Here is a 21,478-nt window from a genome sequence, read left to right on the forward strand (position 1 = left end):
TGGCAGGGTCTGTATTAGTCTTCTTTCCCCACTCCATGCAGGACTACATAAATAATGCAATAACATAAAACTATGGAACATTATTCAATGATTTCAATATGATTACTATAAAACTGTAAGCACCAGCTATTTAGTCTAAAATGTGCTTTGTCGTTGTTTGAAACTTATTTCAGTCCAATCCAGAGACAAAGGTCAAATTTGTGAGGCTGCAAAAACTGATTGAATTCTACACAAAAGCAGCAATGTTACAAATGTTGTAAACAAAAAATAACAAAAGGGGGAGTTAGGCTTCATGACTTTGTAAGGTTTCATTAAGTGAATGGAACTAAGTTAAGTTACTGTATCATGAATTTCATGAGGACAAGCTATGACATGATCTAGATGGTAGGGTGGGTGGAATAAACTTTTTACGGTGCTCATAAAACAAATTTTGATGTTATCATTTTCACAAATCTCTGGGCCAAGCGGAAAATGAAATGTTGGATTTCATCAGAGCTGATGTAAAAAGAGCAGAGAGGGGTAATCTCTCTCAGCAAATAACACTCTGCTAGTTTTCAATGGAAACTTTAAAGGAATAGTTCAATCTTTTGACATATTTGAGCTACATCCAATATACCATAGCTTGCATTACATTATGAATATGTACACTATCATCCAAAATATATTAGAATATCTTCCTGGCATCCTTGTTGCCGTGACAACATCCACAATCTCTGATGTTACAAAGATGATTAACCAGTTTAAATGATTCTGTTATATACTTACCCTTAAATTGGAGAATTATTTACTTTACTGCTGAGCTACCTTCCCTGTATTTTGTTGTGTGTCCTGTGCTTTAATATTGCAATATTCTTCTGGAATATTGCACTTGCACTATGCACTTTGCATAGGCCTACTACTGAGTTTGCACTACAGTTTGAGACAATCAGATATATTTTTGCCTATTTGATCTCATTAAGGAGTATATTACTATGGAATTTTGTACCCATGCTTTTGAGCTTTCTTGCTTCAACTTCTACATAGACAGAATGAATCCACTCAAATATTTGCCAACTAAATTTAAAGCTTGCACAGAATAGATTAATTTGGCCCAAAAGCTTGAAAACAGGAGTAAACTGTTAGGGTTTTTATGTAAAGTTCTGCTTACCAATTATCTATATGTTTAGATTGTTTTAGAGATTTTAGCATGTGGTCTTGAGGAGTTTTGAATGAGCTCAGGTGGGTGGATCTTTTTTTTTTGGCCAAAGCCCAAGCTGACGGTGTCCAGTTTTTATTCTAAGCTATGTTGCGTTAAATATCACCAAGACTACCAAGAGAGCCTCTTATTTGAAAGTCAAGAAAACAACAAAATGTGACTTCCAAAAACGCCAAACTTTTCCTTACCCAGCAAATTTTCAGAGAAATGATGCATCGCAAGCATTTTTTTCACATCACATTTAATTAGAAATGTATTCGAATAAGAGAACATTTATGACAGGCCGATCAAACACATTACCATATCATATAATAGCTGTTATGAGGAAAGTTAAGACTGAAGGTTAAGGTCATTTTCTGTGAGAGTCATTACCGAGCGCCCTGACAGAGATTCAGGCAGTGCACACGTGACCCTTTCTGCCAGATAAACCTTCTTCTTGTTCTTCTGAAACCACCTCCAGAGGTACCCCATTTTCCCATCACACTGCAGAGGGTTGTCAGTCAGGTCCAGTCCATCCTCCTCCAGGGAGTTCAGTGGGTCCAGCAGTCCTGTGGGGATGTAGCTCAGCTGGTTGTCATCCAGACTCAAGTGTTTGAGCTGAGAGAGATCTTGAAAGACGTTAAGGGGGAGTTTGTTGAGTTTATTACGAGTAAGGAACAGATAAGTGAGGTTCTGCATGCCCCGGAGTACATTTGCATCCAAAGTTTCTAGTTTGTTGTCCTGCAGGTTTAGCCTCTCAAGTTTGGTCAGCGGGTCCAGAGAATTAGCTAGTATCTTCTCTACATGGTTATTGGACAAGTCAAGATTCTCCAAGTTGGGCAACTTCTGAAACAAAGCAGTGGGGATCTTTGTTAAATGGTTCCCAGATAGGTCCAACCAGGTCAGGCTGCTATTGTCAGAAAGCCACTCTGCATCTGCTTGTTTAATCAGATTTTTCTTCAACACCAAGCTTCGGAGCGGGGCGTGGCTGAAGACATCCGCAGGGAGATCACTCAGTTTGTTTCGGGTTAGATCCAAAGTGTGAAGATGAGGAACGCCCCTGAGAAGATGAGGGGAAAGGCTCTGCAGTTGGTTTTCAAACAGGTGAAGCTCTTGCAGTAGCGGCGTGGCACTGAGATGCTGTTCAGAGATGGAGGTGATGTTTGTGAACTGAATTGTTAGCATGGTGGTGCTCTCTGGGAGACCCTCTGACGGGTACTCTGTCAGAGGAACAGTATTACAGACCACCTCTGTTCTTCTGGGATAGCACTGGCAAGACGCTGGGCAGGAAAAAGTGCCATGGCAGAAATATGCCAACAAGACAAACGCAACAGCACTGCAGGACTTCATTGCTAGAATGTAAGAGAAAGAGCACACAGAGAAATAAATAGCACGAGGAAAGTATTGCAAAATGTCTCTCTGCAAATAAGGCCAGTTATGACAAATCTCTTCCAGCTCATGCAAATGTTCTGTAACAAACTTACTGATGTTTTCCAGTTGAATGGGTATCAGTCACACTTCTCCGTATGTCTGATTCAATAATGTTCACTTGCAAATTACTGTCATTTGGGGAGACAAACCCTCCTGTGTAATCATTACTTATTGTGTAAACAAGAACTCGTCACCACGCCATCATTCGCCAAGGACATGCACTTGCAACAGAATGAGTGACGTGAACGTGCGGGGAAAGTACAAACCCTGGAATGTTCTTATCAATTTGTTGAGCAAGCTAATGTAGCCGTTGCACATTCTGAATTGTGATGGTGCTTTAAAGTGAGCGAACAAAATGTGTGATTGGGCTGCCACTGAGGGAGAAAAATGTAAAGTTTATATTTGCAAATTTATGTGATCGTCATTTCAAAATCATGTTGATTCGGTTGTTTGGCTAAGCATCAAATTTAATTATGAAAAACCAGCTCATTACAGACAATATTTGCTCAGCAGGAGAAAAAAACTGTCACATGCAATCCTTCTTTTAAAGCTGTTGAGCATTAATAGCATGTGCACAGTTGTAGAACAGGTGTCCATTGAAAGCTGGCTCTTTGAGTGCAGGCAGTTTCCTTCTGAGATATGTAAAACTTTGACACAAAACGGCCCTAATTTCTGTCTCTGTTGTTGTGATTTCATATGATTCTTGTGGTTACTGTATTTTCTGAAAACGTACTGGATTTTGTAAAATGTAGTGTTTTTTTCCATGTTCATTCTTCTGTGAGATCATTTAGTAAATTTGTGTTTTCTGATTTTGTTGCGTTTGGCAGCTCATATTCACTGTAAGTAAAATTGAGATTACAGATGCAGAAAGTAACTCAAGTTCTTGTTATAATGTTATATTGTAGTATTATATCATTGGATTATTACTTATTTAAATTTAGGGTTGTGTTACACTGTCTGTATATAACTATCTGGATTTATATAATCCATCATAAAATAAATGTGAGATTTAAATATATCCTGAAAACAAAATATATCCAAAAAGTAATATCATTGCAAAAAGAATCTGATCTTAAAATCTCAAGTGGGAACAACAGTGATTTTTTTTTGGTTGGTTAGGCATGCCAGCCAATTAAAGGTCAACAACTGCAGAAAATAACAGAAAAACAAAAAAAAGAAGGACAAAGGTTAAACTTCCTAGCAAGAGGAGTGCAATAAAAAAAAACTGGTGCAGATACCATGGTTACTGTGGTTACATGTTATTTAGTAGCTTCTAAAGAACATTTCCCTCTGATATATTATTTAAAGTAGGATCAAATTAAAGAAACTCAGATGTTTACTCCCTCCAGTTTGAATACAGTTACTGACAAACTGGAAGAAAGATACACTGATTTGAGATGTGAACTGAAAGACTTAGAGATATTGATTAAAAAGAAAAAAAATAATCATGTTGAGGACTTCCTACCAGCAGGAGGCTGTGTGCCAACTGAGACTTGTCCCGAGTACTGAAGGCAGGTACAGGCGGTTTCATTCATGATGATTTAACCGGAACGTACCGTCGCACAGAATGGATTAAAACCTGCTGTACGAGATATGATTTTGGCATTCGGGTTATGAGATAAACCATTACATTATGTATGATGAGAGCCAGTTGGCTTTAGGGTGTTTTGAAAGATTTATTTCAGTCAAGCCCACTCACTCCACATGCACTTGTGAGATAGACAGACCTATTCTAGTATAGTTCAAGCAATCTCCAAAAATACACATTAGTCTGATCACTGACAGGAAGGATCACTACAATGTTACGGCAGAATTTCTCTATTTTTTAAACCCTATAATTACTGTGTGATCATATAATTGTCTTTCCAATAAACAGAATGATGTTAAATGGTCGAGCATGACTTTCCAGTGTACACATAGACTTTTCTGTGGTTTCACCACTAATTTGGATAGAATGAAACATGAGAACTTATGGGTGGTTTTCAAGAGTTTCTCTCCTGTCGTAACACAAGAAAAACTTAGTACTTTCTGTATATTTCACACATTAAATCAGTGCATCTTTTAATGCGGTTATAAACATCATCCTGAAACTGAAGTCTGAAAGTGTTAAAATAACAGGTAAATGCTAAATATGCGTACATCCATAGAGTTGCACACTGAAATACAGTAAGTCTTGAACTTTTGTTTGTCCTTTTAAGGCATCACCCTCAAATCCTGCATATGGAATTTTAAACAAACAAACAAAAAAACACGTCGTTATGAATGACAAGAAGACACAATGTTTCTGTTCATTTCACATTATTTTGTCATACTGTGAGGGATATCTTTTATGTAAAGAAATAAGTCCAAGGGATCAAGGCTCAAAAGGATAAAATCTTGCATTGCAATTACCAAACACTATATTCACACATTTCCAGAACACTCATATACGGACTAATGTGCTGCTGTTATATCCATAAAAATAAAACATATTCTATCAGCTACAATTTTTGTGTTACAATACACACATCTCTTTGTTCTATATACAAATGTTCACATACACCCCAAACATTTTAAAAATACAAATCTGAGTGAGTCAGATGAGGGTTATAAAATAAGGCAGATTTTATATGGAGACTGCTGAATTTTCACTTGCTAAAAAAAAAAAAAACAAGGAAAAAAAACAAAACAATCCCCGTTCTCATGACAACAGCCGGTTTCTGTGAATGTTTTTGTCCATGATGTTTTTTTTGGCTTATTGTCAGTCTCTTTCTGTGAACAAATAGTGTGCGTAGGCAACTGTGTCCAGACCACCATCATTAATCCACATGGAAGAAAATGCAGCCGGGGTTAACTGTGAGGAGAGAGGGAAATAAACAGAATGATGTGAGAACCTGGGATACGACCAACACGGTGGCAGGAATTCAAAGGCACGCCCACGCAAAATCCACACATATTAAACAAGAACGCGACACAGCATCCACTGAAAGCATGAGAAAAAAATGCATCAAAAGCAGACAGATAGAGGAATGATCTCGTCTACATGTCTATCAAAAGGTACATTATTAAATATACTTTATTTGATGTTTTGGTGACAATGCCCTTTTACTGTTTTGTAAGCTAGATACAAAGCTTAGAATGAAGCCCAGAAACAGAATACAGCATGTATAATGTCAAACTATAGTTTTAGTTTTTTATTTCATTAAAAAATGCAGATCAAGACTATTGTCTAGTCCCCAAAATGTCTTGTCACTTGCAACAACTAGGAATTTCAGAGTTTATGATTTGCACTCAACTGCAAATGTGGAAATCAGGCAAAAACCGTGCTCCTGATTGTTTTACAGCGCCTCCAATAAACCACAAACACATCTCATGCAGAGGCCCAGTTACCCTCTGTCCCTCCTCTTTCACTTCCTTCAGAGGAACATATCATCATCATCATCATTATCGACATCTTCCAGCGACCAACTCCAGTCTTTCAGGTCAAACTCAAGCACCCTGAAAAAACGAGGTTCAGGGAGTGATTCAAAAATCTGTTGGGGCAATATGTACCACGCTCACCAGGGGGCAGTGTGGAGCTAGGAGCAGTACATGGGTGAGTGCAGGCTGCTTGTTATGAGGAGAAGGTTAATAGGCACAGCAGCACAGCAATGCAGCAGGCGGAGAGGCTCACCAAGCTCTGCTACTTACAGTCTCCCAACGCGAGAGATGTTAAAATGGTGGGGTCAGAGGAGGTCAGGGGTCAGTGGAGGATGATACGGAGCATGGGGCCAGTGCTGGAGGATGAAAGCCAGTTAGGGTGTGGCTGAGACTACTGAGTGTCTTAACAGTCACAGAAAATAAGAAGAAGTTAGTTCTTACTCCACAAGTTTGCTAATGTATGAGATGCTGTGCTGGAGCATTAATGCTGCATACAGCGTTATGCGTGTGCAAAGGATGTAGCAGGCATAGGCGGAAGTCATAGGGGGGGCTGGGAGGTCCAGGTTACATCAGAAGATAATGACTACTTTAGACTGCTTTAACTTTTTTCTTTCCTGCTTTTTTGCTCATCAGTGATTATGTAGTTAATTTAACAGATTAAAGAAATTAGTGACTAACACCCTAAAACTCCTTCATTGCAATGTTTCATTAAATCAAGAATAACAAATATTTTACATTGTAAGCTAAATTTTCAGTAAATCAAAGTGCATTATCGACTCAGAAATTAGAACATGTGCCATTTTCTTTCATTTATTTAGTTTGAGTTTGGAAAATCAAAGTTTCCCAATAATCAGTGAATGCAGGATTTGATACAGTGACAGCTCTCTGTCAAAGCGTCTGTTGCTTAACGTCAGAGGGGCCTGAGTACCACTAAGTACATTGTACAACAATAAATGTATCACTTTATTTCACTCAGCACCATAAAACATGTTTGTAATTTTAACCAGACTGCACTTTGTTGCCTGCATTCCTTCACGGTTTATACAGGGAAGCCATGTTTAATGCTAAACTCATTTTGAATAAAAACTGATTGTGAATAAGATGGCCTTAGACTTGTTGCATCAATGCACAACTACAGTTTTAATTCAGGTAAAAAAATAGGAGATTTTTTTTCTGGCTTTCTCACCTGGACTTCCCTGACGACTGCTGAAGTCTGCTGGGCTGGATCTTGATGGCGCCGCGATGGGGTGACATGTGAGGGGAGCTCCTGGGTGAAGGCCGTGGCGACACTCGCGGAGACGATCGTGCTCTTGATTCCTGAGGGCTGGTCTGTGCTGCAGAGGGAGGACTTATTGTGGGGTGTTTCCTCGGGATCCGTTTGAGGAGGTGACTGACCCAGCGCTGCTGCTCCTTCTGAGAGCTGGTCAGCAGCAGCAGCTCTTTGGCAGTGGACATGTCATAGTTCACTGATGAAGATTAAGAATGAAAAAGATTAGAATCAGGATGAACATGAGAGCTTTTACCAAAAACCATGACAGGCGAGAGCTTTTTTTCTTTACAACATAAGCAAATGCAAGTAATCTTTAGGTGTGGCCTACTGACCCTTGCATGGTACGATAACTTCTTCTTTTCTGTCCAGATGGTCTTTGTGGCACTTGGTGTGGCAGCGGCGGCACTCGAGGGCTGGCGGGGGCTTGAAGACGTGCCACAGGGGCCGCGTGCAGGCCTCACAGCTGGAGGGGAAGTGGTAGAGAGTTAGGATGAACTCGTGACCCTTGTGGCTGATGTAAGATGGACGTTCGCTGTTAGGCGTGGGCTCCACTATGACCTCCTGGTCACGTTTGCTCTCGCCTTCATTGGCATACAGGATCTGAGGTAAGAGAGAAAAGATGGAGAACGTGATGTAACAGAAAACTGAGGGGGAGAGAATAGCATCCTCAATTAAGGCTGGCAGTATGTGAAGGAGGGAAACAGAAAAGGTCTTTGCTCATTACCTGGAATATTCTTGAAATTTCTTTGGGATCTGCACGGTACACATCAGTTTGAGTGACAGGTCGGACATGAAACAGCTTACTGAGGTAGGGCGAAAGAAATGAGACAGTTATGTGACAAACTCAGCCAGGACAATAAATGTAATTATGACTCAGGTTATAGACAGATTTTTTTTAACTGCAGCTAAAGAAAATGACTTTAAATGTTACCACACATTCATTACAGCAGGAAAGTATTCCACAATGAGAAATTACAACGTCTTTTCTCTGAGCACCACCACCACAAGCATCTTTTTTTCCTTTTAAAAAAAAAATAAAAAATCACTTTTGAAGAGAACCGGAGAATGGTTTGTCATGATATCTGGTTCACAAATTCGTCCCCTTATGATGAATTTGATCAACTTCAGTACATTAGCCTTTCATGTCATTGCCACATGTCAGAATTTTAACTTGTCCCATACTTTGTAATGTAACATCTGCCATTCTCATCAGTCTCAGCTGTACTTCTTGTTAATCAGTTGTGGGTTAGTTGTTCAAATACAGATTTTAATGACTCACTCGATGTCCAGGGTCATAAATGGATTGGCTTGCTCTCGGTCCACATCACTGTTGTAGAAGAGTATTTTCTTACTGCTCACTACCACATACTGTAAAAAAAACAGTAAGAGATGGGATATGACTCAGTGATTAATGAGAAAACACACCTGTAGATATGAGAAATACTGGCGGCTTAATTACTTTTTTGTCCCAGCCAAAACGCTTGGTGTTCTTAGAAGGAAACGAGATCCATCCCTCCAACCTGGAGTCTTGAGAGCACAGAAAAAACAGGAAGATGTTGACATAAAACAGACGACAGCCTTTAATCATGTGAATCACTTAAAAGAACACCTTGACATTTTTAAGCTCTTGTGGCATTTTCCTTAAGCAGGCGCTCATCACTCGCAGAGGAAATGATTCCACACTAAAACAAAAGGGCAGGAGACAGGAAATCCTGTTCTGCGCTTGAACAAAAAGCAACAATCCTTCAGTGGAAACAGTCGGAATTGTAAAGAATCTTCTGCACCAAATATGGCAGGTGTCAGTAGAGTAAAAACTAAATCCAATTGTCCAGTTTGATTATGAGTTAAGGAGCAACCAATGACATGGAGAGAATGAAGCCTCTCCATGTTATCTCTAGTGTTTCAACACGGCTGAGCAGTATCATGCTGTGAGAATTAATGTGTTCAGTGAATACTGGAAAGGATTAAAGCACAGCAGAGACAGAGTAAACAGAGTAAGGGGATTAGCTTAAAGATTGCTGAACCAGAGTTGGGGTTATTTCTTTCCGATTTAGGACAAAACAACCAAAAACGTGCAATTTCAGTTTTAAAATTCCTGCTGTATCTCAGGTTTGAGCCACCATGCAGGGTCACCTCCAGGTTCAGGCTCAGAGGACTGTTCATAGGTGAGGGCCAGAGGTCTCTGGCTCCGCTCCTCAGGCCTGATAATCTCATCTTCATCCTCGGAGTCGGTGTCAGAGTCAAAGAGAGCGTGAGCCGAGCGAAGGTTGGGCCGCGTGTCAATGCAGACAGATTTGTGCGTACGCTGGTAGGTGAAGGACATTGATTCGGAGGTGTGAGAGTGAGTAAGGCGCACTGCACCGGACCACGAGGAGAGAGGATGAAGTGAAGTGAAGAGAGGAAAGAAAGGAAGTAATGAGGAAAAAGTGGAAACAGATGAAAGAAGAAGAATACGGGAAATGCATGCAGAAGTGTGTTTGAGCTTTAACTTGCACATGTTGAAGCCTAAACAATAAGACGAGTGTGAGGTGAAGAGCCTACCTGGGTATCCGTCGCTCATGTCCAAGTCGTTGCCGCTGCCGATGCTGGTGGAGTCCAGAGAGTGAACGCTGAGGGAGGTGATCTGGCACCGAAGCTGCTCGATGTCGCTGTCTTTACTGTCCAAAGCCATCTGAAGCTCCAGACGCATGTGATTCTCTTCAACTATCATCTGAACAAACACACAAAAAAACCTTTCAATTAACTCAGTTTGTTGTGCTGAACTATTTTATCCGAGTAGGTTTATAATGAGAGATACAAACTCCGGACTGCTTAAATGATGCCAATAAGTTGCCTATTTTTCACATCTTCTATGAACCCGAAGAAATCTTCCTTAAATGCATCTTTGGAACATGTTTGAATGTGAGCTCAGGCTCCTTAAAGAAAGGTATAAGACCCCCTGGCCTGTTTTATTGACTGACAAGTTATTCATAGTGTCTTTTGCTCTATTTGTCAGCATCTCCATCTACATTCTGCTATTCACCAAAAAATCGAAGTGCTAACAAACACAGCTTTCAGCAGTATCTCATACAAAAGATGCTTTCTGGTAACAAGTCTATGTTCTGTGTATATTTTTGGCAGCGTGGGCACACTGACCGCCTGCATGTCCGTCAACTCCTTCTGGTATTTGATGATGGAGCTGTTGAGTTTTTCCCTCTCTGCCTGCAACTCCCGCTGCAGTCTCCTGTTCTCCTTCTCCTTCCTGTGCACCTCGGTGTCGTTGCTTCGATGGACTCCCCGCACCGGGTCCCTCTTGTTCATCACCTCAGCCAGCTTGTTCACAGCCTGAAAGCAAAACAGCACGATGGAACTTCACAAAGCTCTCTTTATGGTAAATATAAACACGGTAAACAGACGGGGGAGCCTACAGAAATATCAATGCAGCTGCAGGAAAAACAGATTACTCTTGCTTTAGATGTCAGTTTTTTGCCCAGAGTTCAACACAAGCCTGTAACGGAAAATCATTCTTGACTACAAATGATGTTTGCACAAGAGCTGTCTGTGAAAAAGATATAAAAGTAAGAAAGTACACAAGATATTCCAAGCTTTCCAGACCTGTGTAGGCGCATGTACCTGAATTTTTAGTGTCCTTTCATTCTGCAGCTGCTTGTCAAAATACTCTTTCATACTGTTCATCTGCTTTTCCTCCTCCTTGGCCTTGTGGAGTTCTGTAAAAATGTAAAAAACAAACAAAAAAAACCAAAACATATTGACTTAACCTTATTAAGCATGTATTTTATTCTGGACAGGTTTTATAGATTCAATCCATAATTTATGAGGGGGATTTGACCAATGTTCTCCAGTTTCACTGACAGTGTATTCTTATGGAGACATCAGTGGCTACTTTTCATGACATATTTTAGAGGGTGTCCCCCATAAATCATTTGGATATGCATGACAGTTTTTTTTAAACACATTTTCCAGGGATCAGGTGAAATGTTATTTCTGTAGAAATCTGTTCACTCTGGTGCTCATGAACTCAAAAGGAGACTCACGTTGCTGCATGTCTTTCAGCTGGTTGTTCAGCTCTTCTTTCTCACTGGCGAGGTTGGCTACGTCCACTGTCAGAGTGCGGTTGGACTCCTCCAGCTGTGAAGAGAGACAGGGCAGAGGTGAGTTTGAATGTTCAGCCATGTTTTAGTAGCCAGCAAGGAAAAAAAATAATATAATACCTTGGAGTCGGTTCAGATTAAAAAAATGATTGTATTCTTTACAGGAAGAAGACATAAGAGTACATCCTTTTTACAGCTGTATTTGTATGTTATATCTGAATGCTCAAGACAATTAGCTAAATGTTAATCAAATCATTAAAAGCATCCTGTGGAGTTTTTTTTCTTTCTCGCTATCAGTTTTAATCCATTTCATTGGTCAATAGTTGCTGGAACAGAATTCCTTTTAATTGAGCTGAGTAAAAAGACAATAACCCTCATTAGACTTACTAGTCCCGAATAAAACATTATTATACTAGAATATTTCCAAACTACTCTTGGACTGAATCATGTGAATGAACTCACAGAGCTGATGGTGGCCTCCTTGTCACTGAGCTCCTGTTTGTGTCTCGCCATCATGTCTTTGATCTCCAGTTCTTTCATGATCTTCTCCTTCTCCAGAAGGGAGTACTGCTCCTCGGCGATGGAGCGAGCCAGCTGCTCAGAGTCAGCTTTGGTCAAGCTGGTCTCCAGCTGGGTTGTCATAGAATCCCTGCAAGGGGAAAAAAAAAAAAAGGCAGCTTGAACCGTTATTATCTTACCAAACTGCTGGAGCCGGATAAGTCTTTGAAAAGAGTTTAATCCATGTCATTATTATCCCAGTTAGAAGTCCTCTGCCTATACTGTGACCATACATTAATAAGTCAATGACATTTTTGTCATTGACAGATTCTCCAAGTGAGAGTTAGACTCAGTTTGTCCAAAGCAGTGTTTGGAGCAGCGGCTGATTTGGTTTAGTGTCATTTCCTGTGTTGATTGTTGCGTACTGCTTTTTGGCAAATAATTCTAATCTGCAAAGACTGTTTCATTCTGAAAATGACAGATAATGATTTGCTGTGTTGTGCTGCACACAAGTAACTGCAACTCCCATTTTATTGCAAAATGAGAGCTCGCGCTGTATTGTTTCACATGCTGTTCACTTCATCATTACGTCGACGTCCCGTGTTGAATTCATTAATCTTCTGTTCATATTTTAACAGGTTTGTCATGTGTTTGCTGCTGGCAGTAAAATCTTAACAGGCACAGTTACCTCTCCTCCTGATACTCTGCCAGTCGCTGCTGCACCTCTTTGTGCAGCTTATTCCTCTCGTTACACTCATCCTTCAGCTCACGGATCTGAGTCTTGTAAAGGGTCTTTAAGGGAAAAAAAATTTGATCACTTTCATATCACATATCAGGAGTCAGATAAACACAAAGAGCTGGATTTTAAGTGGAAAGTCACTTCAGAGGAGTGTGTATCTGTTATATATTTTTTTCTAGACTGACCAGTTACGCTAGCTGTGCTGACTATCAAATATTTGGCTGTTACTGCCTTCTGACAGATGCTCAAAAAGAAGGAAAGACTAACTGTGAAATACTGCTCTGCCTCCAGCTGGTCCTTCAGCTCCTTCAGCTGGCCATCAGCGTCCTGCTTTTCCCTGAAACAGAACCAAAAATCTGTCAGTCCCTGCTGAAGGCCAAATGAACACCAGAGCCAGAGCAGTAGGGATGTATATCGTGAGTTTTTTTTTTTTTTTGTCAGGCTGACCTGCGAAGCTCCTGGTTCTGTTTCTCCAGGATCTGCTTCATGTCCTGCAGTTGGTTGAGCTCCTGTTTGAGCTGTTTTTCTGAGGAGCGGAACACAGACACCTGCTGGTTCTGCTTTTTCAGCTCACTCTGGCTCAAACTCCGCTTCTGCATCTCCTGCTCCAGACGTAAGGTGAGGTGCATCACCTGCAGACACATGCAAACATGACTGTTAGATACTTAGGGCTGAGCATGGGGCATATATCAACTGAGCGACACAAGAAAAAGTGAGATCTGCAAGTTTTCTGTACTACGGAGTGAAAAGCACCTCTTCAGAAAGTTTCTCCTTCTGGGCCTGCAGCTCGTCCAGTCTGTTTTGCGCCTGTTTGAAGTCACAGTCCAGCATGGAGTGATCCTTCTCTAGCTGCAGCAGCTTTCCCTCCACCTGCAGCTTCAAGCTGCGCTCCTCCTGCAGGGTGCACTCTATCTCTGGACCAAAGGAAATGAAAAGAAAGTATTCTACTTTAGTATCAGCTATTCTTCCCTTTCAATCTTTAAAATGAACATAAACCAACGTTTGGCATACACTTTGAATAATTATTATATTATTTTATGATTAAAGGTCTACTGCATCAATCAAGCTACTTAATGGCAGTACTTGGCAGTTCTTCAGCTTCTCTGTCTTTATTAATGCAGGTTAGCTGAGTAAGATATGGTTTTTGAATACCGTTTAAAAAAATCTAGAGTCTAAAGCTTGTTTCATAGTTGACGCGTTGCTCACGGCGCGCATGGCGCGTGACGTCAAAATGACGTATTCGTCATGCGTAGTCGTGCACCAGTCAAAATTTGGGACTTGGCGCGCACGGAGAACGACAAACCGGATGGACCAATTCCAAAACAGGCTCACGGCTGAGTGTTGCGTCATTTAAAATACTTTGTGCAATTATGAAAAGCGCTATATAAAACCAATATATTATTTTTATTATTGCATCCTGAAAGGCAACAATAATAAGTGTGTCCATTGAAGCACACTATTTCATAACAAACAAACAAAGAAAAGTCCTATAGCAATATTCTAAGTACTATATCAGATTATAATGGTGATAACACACCATTTGAAATGTCAACTTCTGCAGTCTCATCAGCTATTATGTAAGTAATGGGTGAGAATGCTCAGGAATTTGAAGGTGAAATGGGCATCATCATGCCTATTGAAATTTCAACTTCTGCAGGATCATCAGCTCTTATGCAAGTAATCTTTCTCTTTTGTCACCTTTTCGCCAGCAAGGTTCTAAGCAGCATTTCATCCTACAGATACTGCAGCAGTATCATTGATGACAGTGCTACTCTTCCTGCTCTCCACTTTCGTTGTTGTAGAGTAGTTAGCGGTAACCTTCACCTAGCAGCGACACCTCTGTGACGGAGAAGATTACAACTACTGGCGCATCGACTCGCGACACTAAATATGGCCGGCAGGGCACCATGACATCGTCAACACCGCTCTGGCGAGCCATCGCTACAACTATGCTGGGCCCTTTATACAGTAAGCTTTTGCTTTTTCCCCTCCCCCTTGTTCACCTTTCAAAGCCTCAGACTTGGCCTCCTCTATGGACTGGTAGATCGTGTTTTTATCAGCAAGCTTGGCTTTGGTGGTTTTATGTTCTGCCTCCTCCTGCTCCAAACTCTGCTGGAGCGACTTGAGCTTGAACGTCAGGTCGATCTCTTGGTTGCCCTTTTCCTGCAGCCAAAAACTGATGTTAGTGTTCTAGTTCATCTTATTTCATGCAACTTTTTTATAGGAAGGCTATACCAAACTTCACATTTAGGATTTGTTTTTATAGAGATGACTCAACCTTTTCGAGATCATTGAGTTTCTCCTGCAGCTCCTTCTTTTCAGTGTGGACCTTGGAAAGAGACGATTTTATATGTTTCACTTCATCTTCCAGACCAGAGATGTGTCCTGGGGAAGGAACAGGAGGAAAAAATTAATTAATACAGAAAGATCTTAGGATGGCTTTCAAAATTCATTGAAGTGCCAGAATTATGCTGAATGTGATCCAAAAGTCTTGAGACAAACATGTACTGAATTAAATGAATGCACCTGAGCTGTTAGGTTTAACACATTACATAATGTTTGTCCAAGTTTGGCGTCAAATTTGCAAAAAAAAAACTGGCACTTTATGTTAATATTTCTTTTCCGAGACTCCACCCGAGGCATCACAGCAAACAGGCAACACTGTTGTTTCAATACATCCCCTCTGACCTCAGAGTTTGGCCTCTCTGCACAGACAGAGCACGTTCAAGTTTCCAAACAGCCTCTCACAAGAGGTTCTGGCTTTAGTCTTGTGTTGGCTTTTTACAGTCTCCGGCTTCCCTCTCAGCCCTTTGAGCAGATGTTTCCACCTATGATCGAACATTTCCCAAAGCTGGGTCCAAAAACCGATTCACATCCAATACCCTGGTTCGGCCTCCAGCTCCAAGTTGTGTAATGTCTTTCTCCCACAACTGACAAGATGCTCACTACAGGGGCTTTTAAGGAGCCATGAAGGTGAATCTGATTAAAACTTTAGCACTTTCAACTTTCAATGTCTCACCCTGTAGGTCAGTAATAGTTTCTGTCCCAAGGTTGCGGTCTCTTCTCTCCTCCTCCAGCTCGGCCTGCAGCTCCCTCAGTTGCTTCTCCAGCTCCATCTTGCTGTTTTCCAGTTGACTGCACTTTTCCTGCATCTCCCTGAGGCTGGCCTCGAGGCTCTGGGCTTGTTTCTGTGCCTCTGCCTGACTCTTCTTCAGCCGCGCCACTGCCTCCTGCTCGGCCTGAAGTACACTGTTGACCTCCTCAAGCTACAAAACAGACAAAACTTGGTCACTGCAACAGCATAAAAAGAAATGTAATGAGGGAAAATTAGAATAACTAACGCTTATTTTACTGTAGACCAATGTGAAATTAAAAGTTAATCTAAGGCATTGTATAAAAAATAACATTTCTTTAATATCTTTAGCAAAATTAACACCTTATGTCCATCTTACGTGCTTGTTAATACTCTTTAAGGCAGCTAAGAGTTGTTCAGTTCTTGCTTTTTGGGATTTTTTTTCCAATCAATCATTCTTAAAAATGCTCTGTCTTGCATATGCTGCTTTTTTAAAGACTATACATACACTTTCATACATAGAGCCCTTATATGCCGATTAAGGTCTGAGATGCTGGTTAAAAGTTATCCGAAAGCTTGAATGTGTTGGGGAGTCAAAACTTATTGGCACTATATTCCTTCTTTCGCTCTAAAAATCATACAAAAATACCCCAAAAACAAAACATTAATCTTTCTTAAACTATCTAAAAGAAATGTGTAAACTCAAGGTTTGGCCTTTTGGAGATCTCTTCATCTGCTCGCTTAACTGTTCACATTACAAGCAGAAAGTTTGACCACAGGTGCCTTTTTGCACGATACTGTCTGTAAAACCGTGTTGGGTGATGTTAAAAAGCTCCCTCCTCACTTGATTTTGGAGCTGAATGTTCTTTTCATTGGAGATCTGTGAGTGCTGGTTCCTCTTCTTCAGATCCTCTAACTGGTCCCTCAGGTTGTTCACTGATGAACAAACACAGTCATGAAGACAGTTAATGTTATACTTGAAATCACAAAATACAGAAATGAAATACAACGATCCATCCAGTGAGACTTTGTATATGTTCATAATACAAAATGAACCTCCCTGCATGTCCTCAAGCTTCAATAAAATATTTAAATACTTCAGAGAACAAACTCTTAAAATAGCATAAAAAGATGTTTGGAAATTTCAGGCCTGATATTTAAAAGGATTAGTGTTTTTGTTTGGTTCTCACATTCGTTCTCTAGGCTGCGTTTCCTGTCGGCTTCGATATCCACTTTGCGGAGGCTCTCAGTACGCTGGTGCTGTAGCAGCGCTTGCTCTCGCTCCAGCTGCCTCAGCGAGGCCTCAACTTTCTGCCTGCTGTTCATCTAATGAGAGAAGGATTCACACACAATGTGAGCAGAAACAAACGGACCTACCTCATCATATCAGACAGCATCCACCCTTCCATCCGTTCTTACCTCCTTATCCAATTCTTTAACCAGCTTGTCTAAACGGTTGGTAGCGTTTCTGGGGAGAAAAAAATGTTTTACTATAAATTGCTAGGCTAAGAGAAAGAATATGTTTATATTCTGATGTTAAATATACTGCATATGTTAATATGTTTCTAAAACGTATTTTTTATGTCCCTAATAAACAAAACTGAACATTTATGACTGACCAGACGGGGAGCCGAGCCCAACCATAACTCTGCTCTATATTGCACTTCGCTGCTCTTGTTAAAGGTTTTTTTCTGTTAACATTTGCCATGATCAGAAACTCAGGGCTTCAGCTTTAGATTGAAACTTTGGACACTCCTGCTCATTTCCTGACCTACTCGACAGATGATTTGTTAATAGGAGGTAATAGCACCTTTAAAATGTTACATTGAAACTGCATTGCTATGTATCTGTTCAAGTCTAATGGTAAAACTCAACTTCAGACATTTAAAGTCTGAACAAAGAGCTGATTAATGTTTGTGTTGGTAGTAGTATTGCGTCATAATGATGTGCAGATCTATGTGTTCGTGTGCGTCCATTCATACTTGCACTTTTGCTCCAGCTCATCTTTGGCCTGCATCTCATGGTCGAGCTGCTCCTCCAGTGTTTGAAGCTTTTTCTGCAGCTGCACCGATAGACAGACATGAAAATAAAAACATTATTGTCTAATCAGTTACCATATTTCATGTTGTCTCTTATCTCTCTCTCGTAATTGTAATAGTAAAATGGAAACAAAGACACAAACCTCGTCTTTCTTACTGTCCAAACTGTTCTCCTTCTCCTTAGAGTTTTCTTTGCAGTTCTCTGAGTCCTTAACAGAGCTGCTGCTGCTCAACCTCAGCAGCCTGACAGAGAAAGGCATGTTTCATGACTTTACTGTACTGGACAAAGTCTCTCACCATCCTCAAGTCCAAACATCTACAAGCAAGTGATTTTTATTGCCATAATCAGACCCATAAGACGAGAACCTGAGTGCTCCAAGTAAATGTTACATCACTTAATGGCTACCACGAGAAAACATTTATAATGAAGAAATATGTACTCTGGACCAGTGTGAGGATCAGTTCAGACTCATTTTTCCATGTGAGTTGTTGCACTACGGTGGGCCTGAAGTGAAAAACAGTTTTGCTTTGTATTCTCTTTAATGTTTGGATGCTGCTCGTGCCATTTATTCATTTACAGAATAGTTTATAGTTTTTTTTCCTGCCTCTGACTAGTCAGATTAATGTGAATGAAAAAGCAAAAAGCTTAATCTTCATCAGGTTGATTACAAAGTTTAAGAACTTTCATCTTGGTCACAAGATTGATATAAAGATCCAAAGCAACGGGATTCCAACAAATAAATGTTTTTTTTCTTCTATTTTTTTACAAGCAAATACTGGATAGGAAACCAGGATTAATCAAAAGCTTGTTAAACATGTTAAAGTGAAAGTAGGAACAAGGCAGCAGTGTGGCGCTCAAACAGGGATACAGTGTCTGACTCGTGCAATACTGTGTTAAAGGTATGGGGGTGAAGCTCTGTTTCCTCTCCAATTCTAGGCCCAGTGTTGTCCTGAGGCCTGTCTCCTCAATACAGGAGATATATAGTGTACATTTTTCCACATTTAATTCTAGTATCAATAATAAACCAAAACTAGAAGGTTAGTAAACACAAAGAGTGGCCAAAATTCTAAACAACGGGGGGGAAAAAACAAAGAATATATCTGAATAAGACACTTACTGATCTTCTTTGAAATAGGTGAAGCCAATAAATGGTAGTTGGTTGCCCACAAAGGCTCTGGGTGGAGGAAAGGTCTCAACATCTCCTTTATTCTCCTCTATGTCATCAAAGTTACTGGTGTCTATATCACTGTGCAGCTCTGGCACAACTGGAGCCACAGCTGGAAGACAGAAACAGAGATGGAGTCAGAGAGAGAGAGAGAGAGAGAGAGACGGAGAGGAGGAGGCACAGACCAGGAGGGTTTGAGGAGAAAAAAAAAGGTGCTGTTTGACATTAAATGAGATACTCAAAGGTTAAACTCTTGCTTTGCGCGTATTCAAATCTAAAACACTTCTTTCACAACTTTGAACAAGCTTTGGCAGTGCTTGGGGTAGGAGTAACTTTTCTGCAGGTTGGCGTGAGCTTGACAGCACTCCTTTTCCCGCACAGTGCTCGCTTTGTGCCCCACACACAGTTGCCTTTCACAAATGAAGTCTAAGCAGCAGCGAATGCTCCTTCTGCCCTCCTCAAACAGGAGCAGGCACACTTTAAAAGTCTGCACAACATGTCTGCAGACAAAATATGTCAAGGGGCCAATCAGATAAAACTAAGCTAGTCCTTTAGTCTATAAATAGATTGTAATTTAGAAAAAAAAAAAAGGAACCATTATGGATCAAGTTCCTCAGACCAGTGCAATTCTGGCTCACAGCAAAGAGCTCATTACTGTTAGGTCAAGACACAACCCCCAGTGTGACAAGTGTGACAAATGTGACCCAGTGACGGTGGAGAAAATACAGGGAGACATCAAGCACAGGAATTAGACAAATGAGGGGGGAATAAAAAAGAAGAGACCGAAAAAAAGGCCGATGTGTGGTGAGACGGAAAGAGACATGGAGGCCCTTGTGGCATGGCTTCCCAGAATGCTCTCTGATAGCGGGAGACTAATGACAGGCAGCCGTAGCCACAGTGAGAGTGAAAAAGCGGGAGAAACCCTCCAAACTGGGGCGCCCCTCTCATTAGACCAGGCCGCACGGCCTGCCCCGCCTGCCCCGCCTGCCGCTACAGGGGATGCTCCCTCCCGTCCCCATTCATCCATCCATGAAGCTGGCTTCTTTGCCCTCAACCAACCTAATGCTTAATAAACATGAAGAAAACTGGGAGTCAGGGCAACACACAGCAGGGAGTCGTGTCTTTCTTAAACAGAAACAGAGGTACATGCAGCTCTGTAGGATGCCAGAATGGAAGCAGGGTCATGTCTGGAGTGCATGCTCAAGAGTCTGCGTCTGTGTGTGTGTGTGTGTGTGCATGTGTGACAGGACATGCATGTGCAAACATGAAGAGAGCTGAGCAGCACAGCAGTGGCACAGCAGTGGTTTTGTGTTCCAGACTGCCAGGCTGTGATCAGAAGTTCTGTCTGTCGTCGTAATCAGAGCCAGGTGAAGCAGAGAGGAAGAGAGGCAAAGAGGGAGAGTCTGAATGTAATCATATGCAGACACAAAGGTCCTGTTCATACTCCTAATATATCCGCTTTTCTTCCTTTCTTCCTTCAGCTTTCCTTCCTATGTAAATTTCTGATTATGCAGTAACTGATACAGGTCGAAACAGCTTCGGCATTGTGCACTGAGTTTGCATTAAATGGTCAAATTGACCTAATAAGCTTAAAGAAATCTGACAAATAAATGAATCGAATCATGTGAATACCAGCAGTTATTACACCCGGTACACTTTTTAAACAGATGTTTTACATTATTACACAGTTTCCAAAACTTTAATAAAAAATGTAATAAAACGATTTGACGATAATCTAAACCCTTATTTAACTTAAAATTCTACATATCAAATGTTGTAGCTTTTTTGTTGTGCCATGCCCATTTTCCAACAAAGTGCACAACACTGAATTTGTTGTTTTTGTAATTTACCAGCTAAAAATCATGGTTGAATGTTTTTAAATACATTTCTTTGTTATTTACAATGTTCGCATTATCACAGCCTGTTTGGTAAAATGTTAGGATTTTGGAAAATATTACAGTATTCGTCTTTACTGTGTTAGCTGCAGAACTTCTGATAAACTCTCTATGCTTTACTTGCTCGGTTAAGAGATATTTAAACTAAACGTCCCAGCTAGCTTACTTTGCCAAACACAACACTTTATTGTTCCACGGTGTTTGCAATCAAGAGTGAAAATTAGAATCTTTCAAGAGCGTCTCAATTCTCTCTAACGTAGACTGGCCATCCAGATGGAGTCGTGCGTAATGTCAATTGCTCTGCACAGCATTCCATCATATAATGTCAGATATGAGTGAGAAGCATATGGAGAGCATGTGCACCATATATGAAAGCTTACTGGCTCAGGAGCAGGAAAACAACTTCAATATCAGGCTAAAGCAAAACAGATCTGCAGAGGAATGGGCTGGAGGTGACAAGACGGATGTAGCAACAAGAACAAATTGCATTACTGGGGTTGGAAAATGGGAAATCTGCACCTGCATTTTGGGGACTTAATAAAACACAAGATTCAAAAACATGCATGTGGGCACACTTACTTTCGCGGATGTTGTCAAAGGTCCACTGGTTGTTCTTGAAGAAGGGGTGACACTTAATTTCATCAATCCCAGTGCGGCCCAGACGAACCTTCCTGCACACAGCGACAAGAGAGAGAGAGCAGCC

General features: G+C 40.8%; 2 protein-coding genes across 6 annotated transcripts in view; both read right to left on the reverse strand.

The window, feature by feature from the left end:
• Positions 1-1,525: 1,525 nt before the first annotated feature.
• Positions 1,526-2,524, reverse strand: LOC142375504 (uncharacterized). The gene has a single exon (XM_075459538.1). The coding sequence runs from the start codon at positions 2,522-2,524 to the stop codon at positions 1,526-1,528; it is 999 nt and encodes a 332-aa protein (XP_075315653.1).
• Positions 2,525-4,886: 2,362 nt separating this feature from the next.
• Positions 4,887-21,478, reverse strand: part of LOC142375585 (rho-associated protein kinase 2-like) — a 30,619-nt gene continuing 14,027 nt past the window's right edge. The window contains exons 8-34 of one of the 5 annotated variants that reach the window (XR_012768993.1): positions 21,355-21,446; positions 18,833-18,992; positions 17,858-17,957; positions 17,658-17,737; positions 17,095-17,143; positions 16,866-17,001; positions 16,520-16,611; positions 15,622-15,868; positions 14,881-14,987; positions 14,606-14,765; positions 13,356-13,516; positions 13,050-13,234; positions 12,870-12,939; positions 12,552-12,655; positions 11,828-12,014; positions 11,309-11,402; positions 10,887-10,981; positions 10,410-10,598; positions 9,816-9,984; positions 9,408-9,629; positions 8,734-8,801; positions 8,554-8,642; positions 7,999-8,077; positions 7,607-7,874; positions 7,191-7,470; positions 6,275-6,360; positions 4,887-5,438 (exon numbers count right to left, since the gene is read on the reverse strand). Coding sequence is in view for 3 of the 5 variants with exons in the window: in XM_075459681.1 (XP_075315796.1) it covers positions 6,001-6,082; positions 7,191-7,470; positions 7,607-7,874; positions 7,999-8,077; positions 8,554-8,642; positions 8,734-8,801; positions 9,408-9,629; positions 9,816-9,984; positions 10,410-10,598; positions 10,887-10,981; positions 11,309-11,402; positions 11,828-12,014; positions 12,552-12,655; positions 12,870-12,939; positions 13,050-13,234; positions 13,356-13,516; positions 14,606-14,765; positions 14,881-14,987; positions 15,622-15,868; positions 16,520-16,611; positions 16,866-17,001; positions 17,095-17,143; positions 17,658-17,737; positions 17,858-17,957; positions 18,833-18,992; positions 21,355-21,446 (3,565 nt within the window). In the remaining 2 variants the exon portion in view is untranslated. Of the gene's footprint in view, positions 5,439-5,974; positions 6,083-6,274; positions 6,361-7,190; positions 7,471-7,606; positions 7,875-7,998; positions 8,078-8,553; positions 8,643-8,733; positions 8,802-9,407; positions 9,630-9,815; positions 9,985-10,409; positions 10,599-10,886; positions 10,982-11,308; positions 11,403-11,827; positions 12,015-12,551; positions 12,656-12,869; positions 12,940-13,049; positions 13,235-13,355; positions 13,517-14,605; positions 14,766-14,880; positions 14,988-15,621; positions 15,869-16,519; positions 16,612-16,865; positions 17,002-17,094; positions 17,144-17,657; positions 17,738-17,857; positions 17,958-18,832; positions 18,993-21,354; positions 21,447-21,478 lie in introns of those variants that run through there. The other 4 variants (XM_075459681.1, XR_012768994.1, XM_075459683.1 and 1 more) reach the window with 4 other exon arrangements.

This window comes from Odontesthes bonariensis, chromosome 24 (genome assembly GCF_027942865.1).
Source record: "Odontesthes bonariensis isolate fOdoBon6 chromosome 24, fOdoBon6.hap1, whole genome shotgun sequence".
Lineage (NCBI taxonomy): Eukaryota > Metazoa > Chordata > Actinopteri > Atheriniformes > Atherinopsidae > Odontesthes > Odontesthes bonariensis.